General features: G+C 36.9%; 3 protein-coding genes across 6 annotated transcripts; 2 read left to right on the top strand and 1 right to left on the bottom strand.

Moving 5' to 3' along the window:
- The first annotated feature begins 3,443 nt into the window (after positions 1–3,443).
- On the top strand, positions 3,444–7,980 carry tmem221 (transmembrane protein 221). The gene is made up of 3 exons (XM_063012675.1): positions 3,444–3,712; positions 5,820–5,905; positions 7,493–7,980. Exons 1-3 carry the CDS (start codon positions 3,444–3,446, stop codon positions 7,978–7,980), a joined length of 843 nt encoding a protein of 280 aa, XP_062868745.1.
- On the bottom strand, positions 4,995–13,256 carry borcs8 (BLOC-1 related complex subunit 8). Of its 3 annotated transcripts, none has more exons than XM_063012676.1 (6): positions 13,162–13,256; positions 11,695–11,807; positions 10,237–10,301; positions 10,051–10,158; positions 9,642–9,719; positions 4,995–6,690 (listed from the first exon to the last, which is right to left on the bottom strand). In XM_063012676.1, exons 1-5 carry the CDS (start codon positions 13,196–13,198, stop codon positions 9,656–9,658), a joined length of 387 nt encoding a protein of 128 aa, XP_062868746.1. In that variant the 5' UTR covers positions 13,199–13,256; the 3' UTR covers positions 4,995–6,690; positions 9,642–9,655. The 3 variants fall into 3 exon arrangements, with proteins under 3 accessions (XP_062868746.1, XP_062868748.1, XP_062868749.1); XM_063012678.1 differs by having other exon boundaries at positions 4,995–6,687; XM_063012679.1 differs by having other exon boundaries at positions 9,642–9,692.
- Positions 13,257–13,342: 86 nt separating this feature from the next.
- Positions 13,343–17,177, top strand: rfxank (regulatory factor X-associated ankyrin-containing protein). Of its 2 annotated transcripts, none has more exons than XM_063013156.1 (8): positions 13,343–13,579; positions 14,741–14,859; positions 15,310–15,375; positions 15,476–15,576; positions 15,751–15,876; positions 15,957–16,023; positions 16,138–16,218; positions 17,088–17,177. In XM_063013156.1, the coding sequence occupies exons 2-8, from the start codon at positions 14,757–14,759 to the stop codon at positions 17,129–17,131; spliced, it is 588 nt and encodes a 195-aa protein (XP_062869226.1). In that variant the 5' UTR covers positions 13,343–13,579; positions 14,741–14,756; the 3' UTR covers positions 17,132–17,177. The 2 variants fall into 2 exon arrangements, with proteins under 2 accessions (XP_062869226.1, XP_062869225.1); XM_063013155.1 differs by having other exon boundaries at positions 14,738–14,859.
- The last annotated feature ends 179 nt before the right edge of the window (positions 17,178–17,356 follow it).

Below are 17,356 nucleotides of genomic sequence, written 5' to 3'. Positions count from 1 at the left end.
AACTGACACTCTTTTGAAAAGGCTTCACACAAGATTTTGAAGTATGTCTGTGGGAATTTTAGCCCATTTAGTTAAAAGAGTTTTTGTATTGCTGGGCACTGGTCAATTGATTAATTCCAAAGCTGTTCAGTGCAGGGCTGAGGTCAGGGCTCTGTGCAGGCCTGGAGTTTCTTCAAACCAAGCTTTTCTTTAAGTCTTCAAAAAGAGCTTGATTTGTGCACAGCCATGCTGAAACAGGAAGTAACCTTCCCTAAACTGTTGCAGCAAAGTTGTAAGCATATAATTTCCTTCATATAATTGACTTATTTTGCCTGTTAGTTATTGTTGTGGCTGAAACACATGGATTAAATAATTAAAAGGGGTGTCCCAGTACTTACACCCATATAGTGTACTATTAATAGAACGGTTGAAAAGAATATCATACATTGAACCTCTTTAGTTCTCTCACTACTGTACACAGTAAATGCTCTCCCCAGGGCATCATGTCAGATGATGCAAGAAGAGGCAACCTCCTGCTAAAGGTCCCCAAGCAACGAACTTGCACTACACACATCTGGATTCCCTCCAGTCCAGAAGAGAATTTACACCAAGAAATCTCTACCTGTATAGTGTGAACAAAGATTACAAATATGCTTTAAGAGGTTAAATGATAAAGCAAATTACTAACATTTTCCATCCTCAAACAGAATAAAGCACATCTGCATGTTTATTATAAGAAGACTCATTAGGCCTACAATCTAAGTAGGTCATATCTAAGCCACAATCTCTCTGTGACTTTAATTTAATAAAGATTGTGGGTTTTTTGTTTTCTAACGATTTCTCGTTACCCCACAAAGAACTTACAGTTATACCAGGCCTCACGCTATGTAAAGGAACCTTTGGAAAGTGCACATTTTTTTGTTTTCCTGAAACTTCTCACTTCTGCTTTTGACAACATCAGTGGCTTTGATGTTTTCGAGCATGTGGTAGACCTGTTGAATTTAGAAATAGCTTCTCTGGCCAGTGTTCTTATGTTCGAGCGATTCTTCATTGTGTATACTTTTTTTTAGTATCAGACAGGTCTTGTGCTGAACAGCGCAAAAAGCAGAGCATTATTTCCCATCATCAAGCAATAAAACCCACCTGTTGACTGCTTGATCGTGCTGAGGTTACCAGAAATAATGGGTGCTTGGTTGATTTGAAATCTTATTGAGACGTACAGAAAGGTTTGCACAACAGTGAGAACAATCTGAGGTTTTCAAAAACATATTCTTCAGAGTTAATCTCTTGCATTTGTTATACTTGGCACAGTTGGTGATAAATAAAAAAATATTTAAATGAGTTTAAAAAAAGGGTCAAAACAAAATTGATAAAATGTTGTGTCCTATATGGGCACTCAATCCTAACCCATTTAAACAGATATAGGGGATTTGGATTGATGTGCTGGGTTGCACTTTCCACCGTTGTTAAAACAGCATTTTGGGGAAAATATTGTATCAGTTTCAGAGACGTACGGATTGCATTAAAGCTGTTCTGGTAGCTCAAAGGTGGTCAAACACCACAGTAACAGTTTATGTTTGAAATCTGTATATGTATTGTATAAATATATCTTTGTAATTTATAAAAATGGTTTAGGGCAGTTGTAGCCTAATGGTTAAGGTACTGGACTAGTGGGTTGCTGGTTCAAGCCCCACCACTGCCAGGTTGCCACTGTTGGGCCCTTGAGCAAGGCCCTTAACCCTCAATTGCATAGACAGTATGCTGTCACAGTGCTGTAAGTCGCTTTGGATAAAAGCTTTGCCAAATCCTGAAAATGTAAAATAAATTCAAAAATTAGAAGGGCTGTTCCAATTCTTTTGTCCTTATAGTGTATATGTATTAAATGACTACTAAGCTGATTTTGTTATTTATTTACAGAAGAAAATGTTTATGAGCTGACCGATAAGTCCATTGGGAAATTTCACCGATTCACCACAAGGCTATAGCCTTAAATTAAAATGTGAAAACATTTACTCTATATTTCTAAAGAAGCCCTTATTTAACCATACAGAGGTTTACTGTAAAAAAAAAAAAAAAAAAAAAAAAAAAAAAAAAAAAAAAAGGTCAGATAAGTCATCCTTCACTATATTCTTGACAACCGTATATTTTTTTTCAGACAGTTTTATATAAAACGTTTGCAGCCATCCCCACCCCTGGCTGATGCTTCTGAAATGTGGTGTTTTAAGTAATTGACCAAAAATAAAATATTATTGTACTGGAAAGTTTTGGTAAGAATTGGTCAGTAGGTGAGAGGTTATGGTTTAGGGTTTAGATTTTTCACGAAATTAGTTTTCTGCTTGAATGAGAAGACAAGTAATGCAAATATTCTATTTCCTTTTCATCATATATAAAGATTTATAATTATTTCTATTTCCCACATCAAGACAATTCTACTGTGTTCAGGTAACAAGCGGCACTTACAAGAATACACTTGGACAGTGAGTGTAGAAACAAGGAGGTGGTTTTAATGTTATGACTGATCAGTGTAACTCCAATAATACCATGGGCCTAGTCACAAGTCATTACAATAGGTATAAATAGGTGATAAATTACAACATGTGATAACATCTATGTAATTGTGTAACTTTGTGTATCTTTATGTGAGAGCAATCAGGTGGTCTGAAGTCTTTCAAAAAATCTTATACCACAGTTATGGTCATTTTATCAACCACAATGTTCTTTCACTTTAAACTGCTAACTAAATATACACTTTATACCATTTTAAGCAACGCACCAGTTTAGACACTCCTGATTAATCCCATTCTTGTTGATTTTTAATAAATGAAAATAACATCCTCGACAGAGAACCAACTATTACTCCTTAATTTTTGTAAATAAACAGAAATAGTGCAGAATTCGTCTTTTTTGCAACGCAACTTCAAGCTCCATGATTTGCACCACCAAAAAAAAGTAAGACTTGTATATCAGTACAACAGTACATTTTGTCTGTGGGTGGTAAAGAACACCAACGAACTGCTAAATTTGTGCAGGAGGGCTTGTTGCAGCAGCAGGTTAAGAGCCAACTTTACTTACTGGTTAGTGTTTTTATTTTGCTTCACTGTTTGTGGTGATTAAATGTGTTTTCTTGTGTTTTAGTGAGTTTACATTGTTGGTTATTAGTGCTGCTATGTTTGCTGAGAGAAGAACAGACTGAGTTCACTGTTGTGGAGTGTTTTATAAGGGATTTGAGGGAGTAAACACATCACATGGTCAGTGTGAGCACTAGAGAGAACGCACCGCATTCCCAAACACACGCAGCGCTTCGCTCGGACAGTTTTGCGCTCGCAAATGGAGAAACAAGGAGCAGAAAAGTTGGAGCGGGGATAATCGACTGTGTTTTGTTGGACGCGAGTACTTTTTCTTGCGAATTAAATCGCTTAGCTGGACTTTCTTTACTTCAGGACAGTATTTCGATGAAAACAGGGATGAGTTACAGTCAGAAAACGCTGCTGGTTCTGGCGCTGCTGGGGATTTTATCCGCTGTTATGTCGCTCATGTCGGGGAGTTTGATTTTCCAGCTGCACTCTGGGGTTAAAGAATCTGAATCGCCGGTATCAGATGAAATTTTTGTGGTGTTAAAGCCTATCTCGGCTGTGCTGTCTGCTTTGTCCCTGACAATGACCTCCAGCTCGACTGTAATCTGTCTGCTGCATGCCTACTTCTCCGCCGAGCTGTGGCGAGATCACACGCAGAGGTAACCGAACACACACCGGGCACCGGAGGGTGCCACCAGGACACACAGGGCACAAGGCAAGGAACACGTACACCCGGGATAGGGAGCCACACTTAGATATTTACATCTGTGGTCATTTAGAGCAGTAAATCTACCTTGTTTTGGGGAGGTGAGAAAACTGCTTTAACTACTCAACTAAAGAAGGATAGAACCCAGGTCCTCAGGACACATGTGCTGAACCACCAATCCATCCACTATGAATGATCAGATGATTGTCATAAAATTGCTATTAATGATTCAGATTGTCGTTTCTCGACACATTTTGTATTATTCTTTTATATAATATACCACACTATGGATAGGCATTATAGCTCAACTCCTCTATCACTTAGTTTCACTAACTGCTTTATCCTGTTCAGTCATGGTGCCACTGGGAGCAGACAGGAATACACTTTGGACAGGGTGCTAGCAAGGACGGATTAAGGATAGTCTGGGCCCCTGGGCAAAGAGGTCAGAGCAGTGCCACAACGCCTCATCCATTTTCATAAGGGGCCCAAAAGCATGGCTAGGGCCCCCAAGAGGCCCTGGGGTCAAAGTCCCTAATAGTCAGAGGATCCTTAAAATGGAGGGCCCTCGGAAATAAAAATATATTGTATCATAAATGTTGATAGGCATCGCAAAATGTTTTGGGCCAGGGCCCCCCCGGGACTCCCTGACCTCAAGGGCCCCTGGGCGCTGGCCCCACTGGCCCGGTCAGTAATCCAGCCATGGGTGCTAGTCTATTGATGAGTAACATTTAGATTGGGACCTTTTGTAAATGTGCAATAAAAACAATAATCAGGGATTTGTTAATTCAGTTCTCTTAAAATTTTAACTGACAAAAGTACACAGAAAAGAAATTGGATGTCAAGTTTTTCAGTGCCAAAGACAAAAATGACCATCCAGACTTTTTTTCTCACAAAAGGTGCAAAAGCCAACATCTGTTATGGTGTGAAGGTGCCTCAGTGGCATAGTACCACACATAGGTGTATATTGACATTTTAGAGATGGATACTGCCATCAAGACAAGGTATTTTACTGGGAAGTCCATGGTAATTTTAGCAAGACAATAACAGGCCTCATTCTGCACACACTACAACAGAGTGGCCTTGTAGACACAGAGTGTGTGTGCTTAACTGGCCAGCCTGCAGTCCAGATCTGTCACCTATTGAAAATGTATGGTGGTAAGTCTTCTATCAAGCAAGAATGGCCAACTCAACCTAAATTTACTGAAAGTGTAATTAATAAGAAAGGTAAACAGTGGTAAATTTAAAGTTAAAATAAGTTTTTACTGCATTTCACAAAATGTCCCAGACTTGCATACTTGTGTATATTTGCTAAACGTGTGTATGTATGTTTAAAGCCAGGGGCTTAGGTACTTAAAAAAGGCTGAATGTGTCAGGTGCTTACAGACTGAGGAAATATTTAGAAACCACTGCTTCAATCAAATTACCAAGAGTTACATCCAGCAGCTTTAAATAATCAGATTTATAACATCTTTAGGCATTTTTTACTTGTTTAATTAGTTTCTTCACTGAGAACAAGAGCAAAATCAAACACATTTATATTTCCATTCATTTGGCAGACTTATAAGTTACGATATAAAGCAAAAGCAGCTAGTTTAAAGTTAATTAAAAAAAAAATTTCAAACAGTACCAGTACAGTCTACCATCTGTAGCATTTTGCAGGTTCCTAAATGAATAAGTGACATTTGCCTTTACTGTAAAAGTGCTGTTTACTTAAAACTCACTTTTACTGCAGGTTGTAGGAAGGGTAAAATTTTTCTAGTTGTTTTCTCAGCACAGGAAATGGTGTTAATGTTAACATTTATGGTAACGGCACAGATGCTTTGAAAAAAAGGTTTGGTTTTCATTTAAGTGTCCTGCTCAAGAGCCAACAGTCCCTTCTGGCCAGCCTTAAATTTAGTATCAAAACCTCCCATCACTGGTTCAGGTGGTCACTGTGCTTATTATTACAGTACGGATAAATCAATCAATACTAATAAAAATGTAAGTGGTAAGAGAAAGTAAAACATAAGGGCAAAATCATTTATTCAGTGTATTGACCTCTGTTTTGTTTACTTTCTTAGAGTTGAATGGTTCCTATCAGACAGCAGGTCTATACGGCATGCTGCGATTGGCTTGTTTTGCGGTGGAATTTCTATTTACCTGTGCGGTAAGTTATCATTAGAGCTAGATTATTGGAGCTTACACAAAGTGAATTGTGCAAAAAAAGTATTCCATAATAATGTCACAACATAAGTTTTTTTTTTTTCATTAGGGATGCACCAGTCCAATTTTACATCTGATCAACCTTTTGACTTGTATTTTGAAATCTCTCAGCAAGAAATGTGGTCTTATGAGCAGCCAATTAATGCACATGCAATAATTTAGTAGTGTCCAGGCTTTAGGCATCAGATTGTGATTAGCTTAATAATAATAATGTTAAATTTTATTTCATTTATATGTTCCTTTTTAAAAATCCTAGATGGCTCACGATTATTTATAAATTGCAGTCGCCTATGTAAATGAATATTGCAACATTTTCAAAGGCCACAACAGCAACGCTGTACCCATGAGGCAGCTTGAATCATTGATATCTGAATTGGTGCTTCCCTAAATTCAAGCAATATTTCATGTATATTTTTGGCAGCAGATCAAATCATGTTGAAAGTAAACATTTGGAATGCAATGAGAAAGGACCTGCAGTTTTACGCAACCAGACAGTATTTCTATACGACTGAGAAGTCGTTCACATCGTGTAATTGACAACCTGGCAGAGCTTTTGCTTTCATTCCACTGCCAAGCTGCCAAAATCCTGCAGTTTAAGAGGTACAACACTCAGTGTGAGGTTCACCTCTGGATCATTCCATTCAGTAGGTCTGTACAGCACTTTAAATCCCAGAATTCTGCTTCTCACTGCCATCCCTCATTATTCCAGGATCACCAGCTCTTTTCCTGCTAAAAAAAAAAGACAAATTGAGAGTCAAAGGGAGCAAAAGTCATAGCAATATTCCGTACTGTTTAATAAAATCTTACATTTTCTAAAAATAATGTTTAAGATTGCTAATTGATATTGACAGCGCCCCTATGCACAACAGCATATTTTACCCAATTTTACAATATTTCAGGCAAATTTGATTTTTTACCTAAATTACTTTTTTAATTATTCATATTTTTAATATTCATCATGACCGATGCCCTTCTTGACACAACCCTCCTCATTTTCATTAATTGAGTAAATGTATTATAAAGTACAATAGTTTGTTTCCTGCAGAGGATGTGTTAACTTCATTTCACAGAATTTCAAGAAAACATTATATTTACCCCGGGTGTAATTTTTATGTAGATATAAAATGAACAAAAAATCGTGAAACTTGTTTATTCATATCTCCTTTGTTTACAAATGCATAAATTAATGGCAAATTTAAGTCCATTAGATTAAATTTAATAGAAACTATTAAACTATTAAAATAGAAGCAAGAAGACTGCACAACAAAGACACACAATAAACATTTAGAGGACAACAGAATTTTGTAAAAATCTTCTAGCAGAAATTATTCAAATCAGCAGAATCACTTCTGCTAGACATTATTGAATAACTAGTAGACCTAGTTTGTACTGTGAGGATGTAAACAATATGTTTTATGGGACAAAGTGTACAGTTGTTTAGTTGTGTCTTATTAATGTAACATGAACAACCCTCCTTTTTAATACCCAATAAAATTTTAATGTGTTGTATCTATATTCTGTGATTTTACAGCGCTGTCCGTCTACGTGCTGTTGGCGTTCGAGATAGAGACAGGAATAACCAGCGCTTGTCTGCTCTTCTCTGGTGCTGTGGTGTTGGTAATTATAATCGTATACTCGCTTATTCGGGCCATGCGCACAACCAAACATTTCAGCAACCAGCACGCAGACATGATGTACCAGAATGATTCCGAGAGCAACACTGGCATCTGTACGGTGGCATCAGATCTCAACTGTAGAGAAAAGGCCAGGAAACAAGAGGGTGAAGGCTGCCAGTTCTGCTACACTCACTCTCCTAATCCCAGACAGCAACACCTGCCCTCTGGTGTATCACATAATTACTTCAGTAACAGAGAGGCCAATGCTGAGAAAGGATACATGCACAGGACCCTGTCTGCTGAATCTGGCCTCTACCAGGGACGTACGAAGCCCTGGAATGGCATTGACCGTGAGATGAGAACTGTGATGACTCACAAAACCAAAGACTCCACGTTAGTGTGAGCAGCACTGTTCTTAACATTGAGTTAACATTTGAGTGTTGAACGTTGTTCTTAAGCTGTTTGAATTATTTACTGTAGCATTTCTTAGCGAAACTTTGAACTATTTCCAATAATGTCAGTTTTAATTATTTTAAACTGTTTGCACTAATTATTTGTTTAGAGGTATACAGCCAATTCTACAGCTATATTGTGTCTTAGCTACATTAAAATAGCATTTATTCTACTACAATACATCAAAATGTTTTTATCACATGCCTTTATCTGGATATTAAACATACCCATATTTGAGGATTTACTGACCTTAGTTTACATTTTCTGAATAGTGTACCCTCACTGTTCACTTGACTTTTATATCCATTTGAGTGCTGAGTGTAGTCCATCAGTTTCTCTGTACACTTTGTCAGCCTTATAGATAATCTGGTCATTTCAGAGGCCATAGGGCATAAATCTAATGATTTTTTGTGGAGGTTTACAATGGCACAGCTACTTTAACACATACATTTTCTGAACACTAATCATACTAATGTGAATTGAATCGTTTGTAATGTTTGTTCTTATTTCTTAATTACATAACAGTGAAGTAAAGTCACTGCTGATTTTACAGTTTTTGTAGGCAGGATTTAAGTCTGGCTTAAATCTGGATTTTCCCTCTTACAACAAAACTACATCTACATCTCTGTTTGAGGTACAATTGCAGTAAGAAAAGTGATTAAACTCTATTTTATCTACAAAAGGCTTGGTGTAGGTGGCGTTCTTAATGTGAGATAGTTTTACTGCTGGCCAAGGTGGAAAACAGTGGTCAGAGGTCAGCTATAGTGTGGCTAAAGTAGACTGAACAAAAAGTGAAATTATATCAGATTTCTTCATTTATTTATTATTGGCACAGCATTATTAACACTTTACTTTTTTAATGTTTTATTTTTACATATGATTGTAAAATTATATTAATTTTATTATTTTTATTATTATTAATTTTTGTGTATATTATCCAGCTTTGGCCAGTGACAGGGCAAAAATCAAACCCATAAATCCATGGGTTTCCATCAAATCTGTACACCCACATTGTGTACAGAGTAAAATTAAACTAAACCAAACAGAAAAAAACATTTTTTTATTTATGATTTGGACTAGGCAAAAAATTAAAAAAATATAAAGGCACATGTAAGAAAATCCCTTTATATACACAACATGGCCAACAATATGTGGACACCACACCTTTTTTTTTATTTCAGGAGATTTGACCACACCTATTGTACCAATTTAGCAACATAAAAAATATGCTTTCAATATTGTGTGACTAGTTCTTTCTGTTCCAGGTCCTTTCCTTTTCCAACGTGGTCAATAAAGAAATAGTTTGACTAGCTGGCGTGAAGGAAATACAGTGACCAGCACAGAGTCCTTAATATAACCCTAATAAACACAGCTGGAATTCATTAGCAAGACAGGCTTACTTATCGATCATCTAGCACAGTACCCGACATTACAAAAGCTCTACAGAAGGCCTTCCTAGATCTGTGAGGGCTGTTGTAGCCACAATGGGGAGGATAACTCCATTTTTGCTATTGGTTTTGGATTGTATTGTCCAATAAGCTCATGGCCAGGTGTCCTCATACTTTTGGCACAATAGTGTATTTATGCTACCATGTCTTAAGAAGCACTAACCTTGGTATTTTGTATCATGATGATGCTGAGCAGTCATGTGCTGGAGGGTCACTGTGATTGGGAGCAGGTTTCACATCACTAAAGCAGCATGCATTGGTCAAAAACATAATTAAACAAATCTGAAGCTTTTAATGAGTGGCAAACAAAAAACAGAAGAGGTTCTGAAATCATAATAAATCATGTAACAGAATTTAACTGCAAATAAAACAAGCTGTACCACTGCGAGCGCATTACAAAGAAATAATGACATTCTAAAAATCAAAGCAGCTGTATTGACTTTGGTACAATGCCTTTTGATGGATGAAAGCAAACAAATGTCAAAGCCTGCCGGGGTGGGTCGAGGTGAAGGGATGCGATGACTTGATTTAACCAGACACTGTTTGTAAGCAACAGAGAACACAAAAGCTACCTGCGTCCTTGAGTACTGCTGATCTGTTCTCTCATTGTGATGGCTTTCTTTAACAGTCCGTCAATGTTCTTAAAATAGAGGCTACTGTTAGCCATGCTTTTCACTGCACTGTAAATAAAAATATAATAGATTACATCAAAAGTACTGTAACCTAGATATGTCATTCTCAGATCATTAAAATCTTACCTGCATGCATACTCCACAGTGTAAATAGCTCCCTGGCTCTGTTCCTCCCAGCTCTGCATGTCTGTCTATAAAGGGAGATGTTGTTAAATCATAGCCTTTAACCAAGACTACCAGTGATTCTATGTGTCTGGAGCAGAGAGGTGCATGGGAATGGAGACAGTGGTAAAACTATCAAAGTGCAATGTTACTCAGGGTATGAAAACAAAATGTAAAAGTTAGTTAGTTAGGTATTGTTTAGTTTTTAACGCCATGTCTGCCCTTTGGGCCATGTTCATGGTAGGAAAGGTTGTGATCTGTCTTTTATTTATTTATTTCATTTGACTTAGAGAAGTTATGTCTGTTACAAAATGTAAAAAGAAAAATAGAAATACAAAAAGAAAATGAGCTTCATGGTATTTTTCTGTACGTGTGGCAACAAATAGTATCATTTATTCGTTTGTTCATCTTCAGTAATTGTATTATTCTGCCTTGTGTCCATGACTGGGACAGATTTTTATCTCTGTGCAGCTCTTTAGTCTGTAGTTTAATAAAAAAAAAGGGCTCCTTCACACACAAGAGTTTAAAAATAATTAATAGCTGTAAGTTGTCACACATATAATCCAATTAGCATTTTATCTTTTTTTTCTTATTGAGTATGAGGGGTTGGTTTGTTTGTTTATTAGGATTTTAATGTCATGTTTTACAGTTTGGTTACATTCATGACAGAAACGGTAGTTACTTATTACACAAGATTCATCAGTTCACAAGGGTTTATCAAACACAGTCATGGACAATTTAGTGTCTCCAATTCACCTCACTTGCACGTCTTTGTACTGTGGGAGGAAACCGGAGCTCCCGGAGGAAACCCACGCAGACACGGGGAGAACATGCAAACTCCACACAGAAAGGACCCGGACCGCCCCACCTGGGGATCAAACCCAGGACCTTCTTGCTGTGAGGCGACAGTGCTACCCATCTAGCCACCGTGTCGCCTTATTGAGTATAAGGACTCATATTGTATTGAACAATACTTTGATGTAAAGTGTTAATATACAGTATGTACTTTATTTGAAAAAACTGTCAATTCATTACGAACAATAAAAAAGAACAATAAAAATATATTACCAAAATAGACAGATTTCACCAAGCAAAATTACAGCAAACATAAAACCTTTTAAAAACGAAAAGTTACAAATTTAATTTAAAAACTTGCAAAGTTTAAAGGCATTTTATGACAATATAATAACTGGTGACTTTTTTTTATACTGGGTAAGTTATTACTCCTCACTTAGCCCTTTTAATAGCATATTAGTCACTATTAGTCAGAATTGCTTTTCCATTGATGCACTGATGAACTAGGCAAAACTGGGCCCCATTAAGTACATGTATACCTACAAGGTTCATCTCAAGGGTAGTAAGGGTAGGTTTTATGTTGGATGAAAAATACAATAAACTAAGCAGGAATGAAAATCTTCCCACCTTGTGTTGTACAAGCTCTGGCAGAGATCTTCTCACATGCTCCTGAAGGCGAAACAGAGCTATGGACGGTTCATTAGCCAGAACATACATGCTCTCTGTAAATTTATCACTCACTGTTACAGGGGAGAAAAGAAGATGAAATTTTTGTGTTATTCTGTGTCAGTCAATCATTACATTATCATTTAAATAGAAATAATTTATTAAAAACTCGTAAATCACATTCCTCTACAATATACACCAATCAGCCATAACATTAAAACCACCTCCTTGTTTCTACACTCACTGTCCATTTTATCAGCTCCACTTACCATATAGAAGCACTTTGTAGTTCTACAATTACTGACTGTAGTCCATCTGTTTCTCTACATACTTTTTTAGCCTGCCTTCACCCTGTTCTTCAATGGTCAAGACCCCCACAGGACCACCACAGAGCAGATACTATTTGGGTGGTGGATCATTCTTAGCACTGCAGTGACACTGACATGGTGGTGGTGTGTTAGTGTGTGTTGTGCTGGTATGAGTGGATCAGACACAGCAGTGTTGCTGGAGTTTGCTGCTGTGACCACTAATGAAGATCTCAAAGATGACCAAATCAAACAGCAGCGATAGATGAGCGACTTTAGTCTCTGACTTTACATCTACAAGGTGGACCAACTAGGTAGGAGTGTCTTAATAGTGGACAGTGAGTGGACAGGGTATTGAAAAACTCCATTAGCACTGCTGTGTCTGATCCACTCATATCTTCACAACACACACTAACACACCACCACCATGTCAGTGTCACTGCAGTGCTGAGAATGATCCACCACCTAAATAATACCTGCTCTGTAGTGGTCCTGTGGGGGTCCTGACCATTGAAGAACAGGGTGAAAGCAGGCAAAAAAAAAGTATGTAGAGAAACAGGTGGACTACAGTCAGTAATTGTAGAACTACAAAGTGCTTCTATATGGTAAGTGGAGCTGATAACGTGGACAGTGAGTGTAGAAACAAGGAGGTGGTTTTATTGTTATGGCTGATGGGTGTATTACAAAATTTTTTTTTAATTATAATTCACTTTTGACATTTTTTATGAAGTCTATCAGACTGAAAGAGCAGATTAACTAATAATACAGGTGTACATACATGTACAAACATTTCTAAATAAAATAGTTAAGCATAATCATGTCTTAACCTTTTAAAACAACATGTTGCATACAGCTGCTTTTAAATAAACTTCAATTATTAATATTATAAAATTTGATTTAGCTAAGATGGGACACGTCAAACAATTTAAAGAAAATATAATGTAAAGCGTCTTCTTAAAGTGTTTGATCATTTAACTTTACGAGTATTGGACACTGGTGTGCGGAAAACTGTTAGGCTAATTATTTTCATTTTTACACACAGCATAAACAAACACTTTGGATCTGTTTAAATGTCTGTTTAGGTACAATACACAATGAAACTCGGAAAATTTTGCAATATTACCTCTTTTTACTTTGAGCTGCATTTCCTGGTCGTCCATTTTAAGTAAATAAAATAAAATAAATTGTAAGATTAGCCTAATACTGTTTACAACCGATACACAGGGATCCGGTGTGCTCACGAAATGTACTCCGGTCTGCAACATCGGCTTTGATCAACAATTCCTTGCAAACAGAAAAAAAATCGCTGCTAAAAGATAGAAACAACAAAAGTACAATAATTAAATAATTAGTGCTTTTAAACTCAAGTAAGGCAGTCATATAAGAGGCGTTTAAGGTATTAAAAGACCCAATTTGAACTGCGCGGTGTGTTTTAGTTTAACTTTTGTTACGGATTCAGGCAATAAATGAAAACAAAAGCCGGAGCGCTTTAGTACATGTTGGTTCTGTAAATCTGGAGGAAACATTAGTGTGGAGTTCAGGTAAGATTAAAACATTCTGCTCATTTATCACTAGTACTCTTGTGTAAGGATATTTTTATTGTGCTGTAAACGATAGTTGTAATATATTCTGTTAGCACCCAGGTTTATACAGCACCACCAATCTAAGCAACCTCAACACCTCATGATAACATCCTATTTTATTTATTTATTAGGATTTTAAAGTCATGTTTTACACTTTGGTTACATTAATTACAGAAACGGTAGTTACTTATTACACAAGATTCATCAGTTCACAATTTTCTATCTCCAATTCACCTCCTCCCGGAGGAAACCCACACAGACACTCGGAGAACATGCAAACTCCACACGGACCCGGACCGCCCCACGTGGGAATCGAACCCAGGACCACCATGCCGCCCTGAAAACATTCTAATACCTGAATATAAATGATTAATTATAAGGTTTTCTAATGTCAGGAAATAAAGCAGAGTCTATTTTAGAATGTAACCTTTAAACTAGATATATTGCATTTTATTGCATTTTAAGTCTACATTTAAAAATACATTGTGAATTTTACTTATGAATTCTTTACTTTCAAACTGGGAGTAGAATACTGAAAGATCTGGAATGGAAATACTGTTCATTTCAGGGCAGGGCATCAATTACTGACATTTAGTGTAGCAGTTACACCAACTGGCATGTTTTTTGGAGATGGGAGGAAGCTACCTAATTCAGATTGCCTGGTATGATGAATCTCGAGTTTTGTGTAACAGGCTGGTGGTGGTGGTTTATTGCATTTGGGAATGTTTTCCTTGCACTTGTTGGGCTCCAAAATACCAGTTTAGCATTTTTGAATGCTACAGTCTGTCAGAGTAATATTGCAGTAATGTTTGTCATCTTATATTGGCTACTTCTAGAATAAAAATATGCCATGGTGCAAAGCCATGTTTAGTGTTTGAGTATAAATTAAACACTGTTAAAATGAAATAAAAACTAACAAACATAAAATACTAGCAAACCATACTGAACTGTAAATGATGTATTTACATGTATTTTGAAAATATATAGAAATATAAATGTACCCCTCAAAACTGTCTAGTCCCAGTAACTATTCAAACAACCGTTTTTTGTTTATCAGCTGTGTTATTCATCAGCAATATAATTCTGTACTTTTGTCTTTTGTAAACATATTTAAAGTAGATGAAATGATAAAACCATGATGGAGAACATGAGTGATGAGGGAGCGATGCACCATTCCACCACTCTGACTAACAGACAACGTGGAAATGAAGTCACTGTCCTACCTGCAACTTTGGACAGTAAGAAACTAACATTTTTTAATTAAACAGGTTGTGCCTTTCTTAGAAATGCTTCCAGTAACTGGATATATCAGTCTATCCCTTCACTGTGGAGGAAACTGTTCCAAAGCCTTTTTTATTTCTTTTGAGTCATTCAGAGGTGGACTAATTCTACAATTTTTATATTATTAGCTTATTGTTAGCTTTTTTTATTTTGCTTTTTTGATTCTGTCCATGTTAAACATTACACCCACATAGATGTTAAATATTCCGATTTTTTAGCTATAAACACAGTTCAGTCTTTTCCAGATCTAGTTATACTTGATTCTAAATCAAATACATAACTTTCCTTACTCATATACAGAAGCTTTCAGCAGAGGTTGGTGCCCTGATTTAAAGAGCACTGTGACTGTTGTCTTCACTTGTTATGATATGAATTATAGCTTTTTGTTTCCCATTTCATTTTCTCAGATCTTTCCATTCATCAGCTGGCTGCTCATGGAGAAACCTCAAGAGTGAAAACACTTCTTGCCAGTGGTGAGAAGTACTGATTATTACTACATCTGTTGAAACCAGTGACAAGACAGTACAGTAGTCCAGCATGATAACTTCTGTGGACACCTTCATGTTATTGCAGATAAATCCTTACTGAACTCTCAAGATGAGCGAGGCTTTACACCGCTTATGTGGGCGGCAGCATTTGGAGAGATTGAGATGGTTCAGTTTCTCCTTGAAAAGGTGAGAATATTCTAGAATAGTATTACTAGATACATGTACCTTGTTCATTAGCTCCAGCACAAATCTACACAAGCAATCTTCAGACATGAAATGTGGCTGCTTAATGGCAAACCATTTATTTTAGTAGAACAAGAACTTCCACTGGTGCTGAAATACTGTTGTTTCTCAAATTAGGGTGCTGATCCAAAAACCTTTGCACGGGAACGAGAGAGTGCCTTGTCTTTAGCCAGTGTTGGAGGATATGCAGACATTGTCAGCATTCTATTGAAATGTGATGTTGAAGTTGATTCATATGATTGGGTAAGCATGTAGACAAGGAAAATAGCATTATACTGTAAGAAAAGTCTACATGTATTAACATTATTAATATTTCTACACAGAATGGGGGAACACCGCTTCTCTATGCAGTCCGTGGTAATCATATAAAATGTGTGGAAGCTCTACTGAGTAAGCTTAGAGTCACACTTATCACTTAATGCAATTATATTTCTTTTTTTATTAATTCTTGAAATAATTTTTTTAAGATGTTGTGCACACTAATGTAATAATGTCTGTGTTTAGAGCACGGTGCTGATATCACATTCGAGGCAGACTCCGGGTACAGTCCAGTGGCGCTTTCTATTGCGCTCGGCTACAAAAAAAGCAAGTATCATTAATGTCCACAGTTAATCAAATACAGTCTTATGCAAAAGTCTGGACATTTCTGGCTAAATTCCAGATTTTTTTTAGTTAGGTAGCAAAGCTACCACAGAAAATAAGCCTAAATAATGACATATACACTTTGGAAAATATTAATAAATCAAGACCTTCAGTTATCAGTAACTGTGTGTTATAATGTGTGAAGAATATTATTATAACTTATTTATGAGTAGAAAAGCAACAAAACAGCTAAATATATCAGTGCTAAACAAACTTTTGCGTAGGACCGTACTGTATATTATACCAGCGTCGAAATTCTGAACTCCTTAGTTCGAAACTTGGCGTTGCCACCGGTCAGCTGGGCGCCATCTAGCAGGCATAATTGGCTGTGCCTGCAGCAGACACGTTTCTGCTAGGCCGGACTAAGTGAGTGGGTCTTCAAACGCTGTGTAAGGACCCTGACTGGCAGACAGAGAGGCACCTGTGCAGAATGCATGGGTGAAAAAGGGTTCCGCTAAGGGCTGCACACAGGTTGGAGGCGTGAGCAGCAATATACCCTCTTCAACTGCAATCAGGGAACCCCAGCAGCAGAAGACAAATTGACCACTAAATTGGGAGAAAATGTGGTTACTGCAATGAACCTAAAGGGATCTTATGAAGATTATAAGTTTACTGAATGACCTCATTAATGAACTTTATGAACAGTCTTGCTTTTATTAGGCTACTTTTGCTGTTTACATAAACATGCCGATAACTGTATAAATCCGATAATACTCAGATATAATACTCAGATTAGTGTGATCTTTTAATCTATAAAATGTTTGACCACTGCACATCTGATGCACACATCTGTTTTTGTCTTTTCTATTTAGTGCAAAAACTTCTGGAGGATCACATTCTAAACCTGCTGAGATGATCACATGTGACGCAGCAACATTTTTGCAGCATTTTCCCTTTTTTGAAGACCATTTCTTTTGTACTTTTGCAATAAAATGAAACTACCTTTTTACTTCTTTGTACTGGTCACAACCATTTATAAAAAATATTTGGTAATACACAGAACAAAAAAAGAACACTTCATTTCTGCACAGTGGAAAGGTTAAGTTGATCTGTCCATTAAAGTTCCATGTGGTCCTCATGC

Source organism: Trichomycterus rosablanca, chromosome 17 (genome assembly GCF_030014385.1).
Source record: "Trichomycterus rosablanca isolate fTriRos1 chromosome 17, fTriRos1.hap1, whole genome shotgun sequence".
Classification (NCBI taxonomy): domain Eukaryota; kingdom Metazoa; phylum Chordata; class Actinopteri; order Siluriformes; family Trichomycteridae; genus Trichomycterus; species Trichomycterus rosablanca.
Note: the sequence above shows the minus strand (reverse complement) of the source record. Positions and strands in the feature narration are given on the sequence as shown.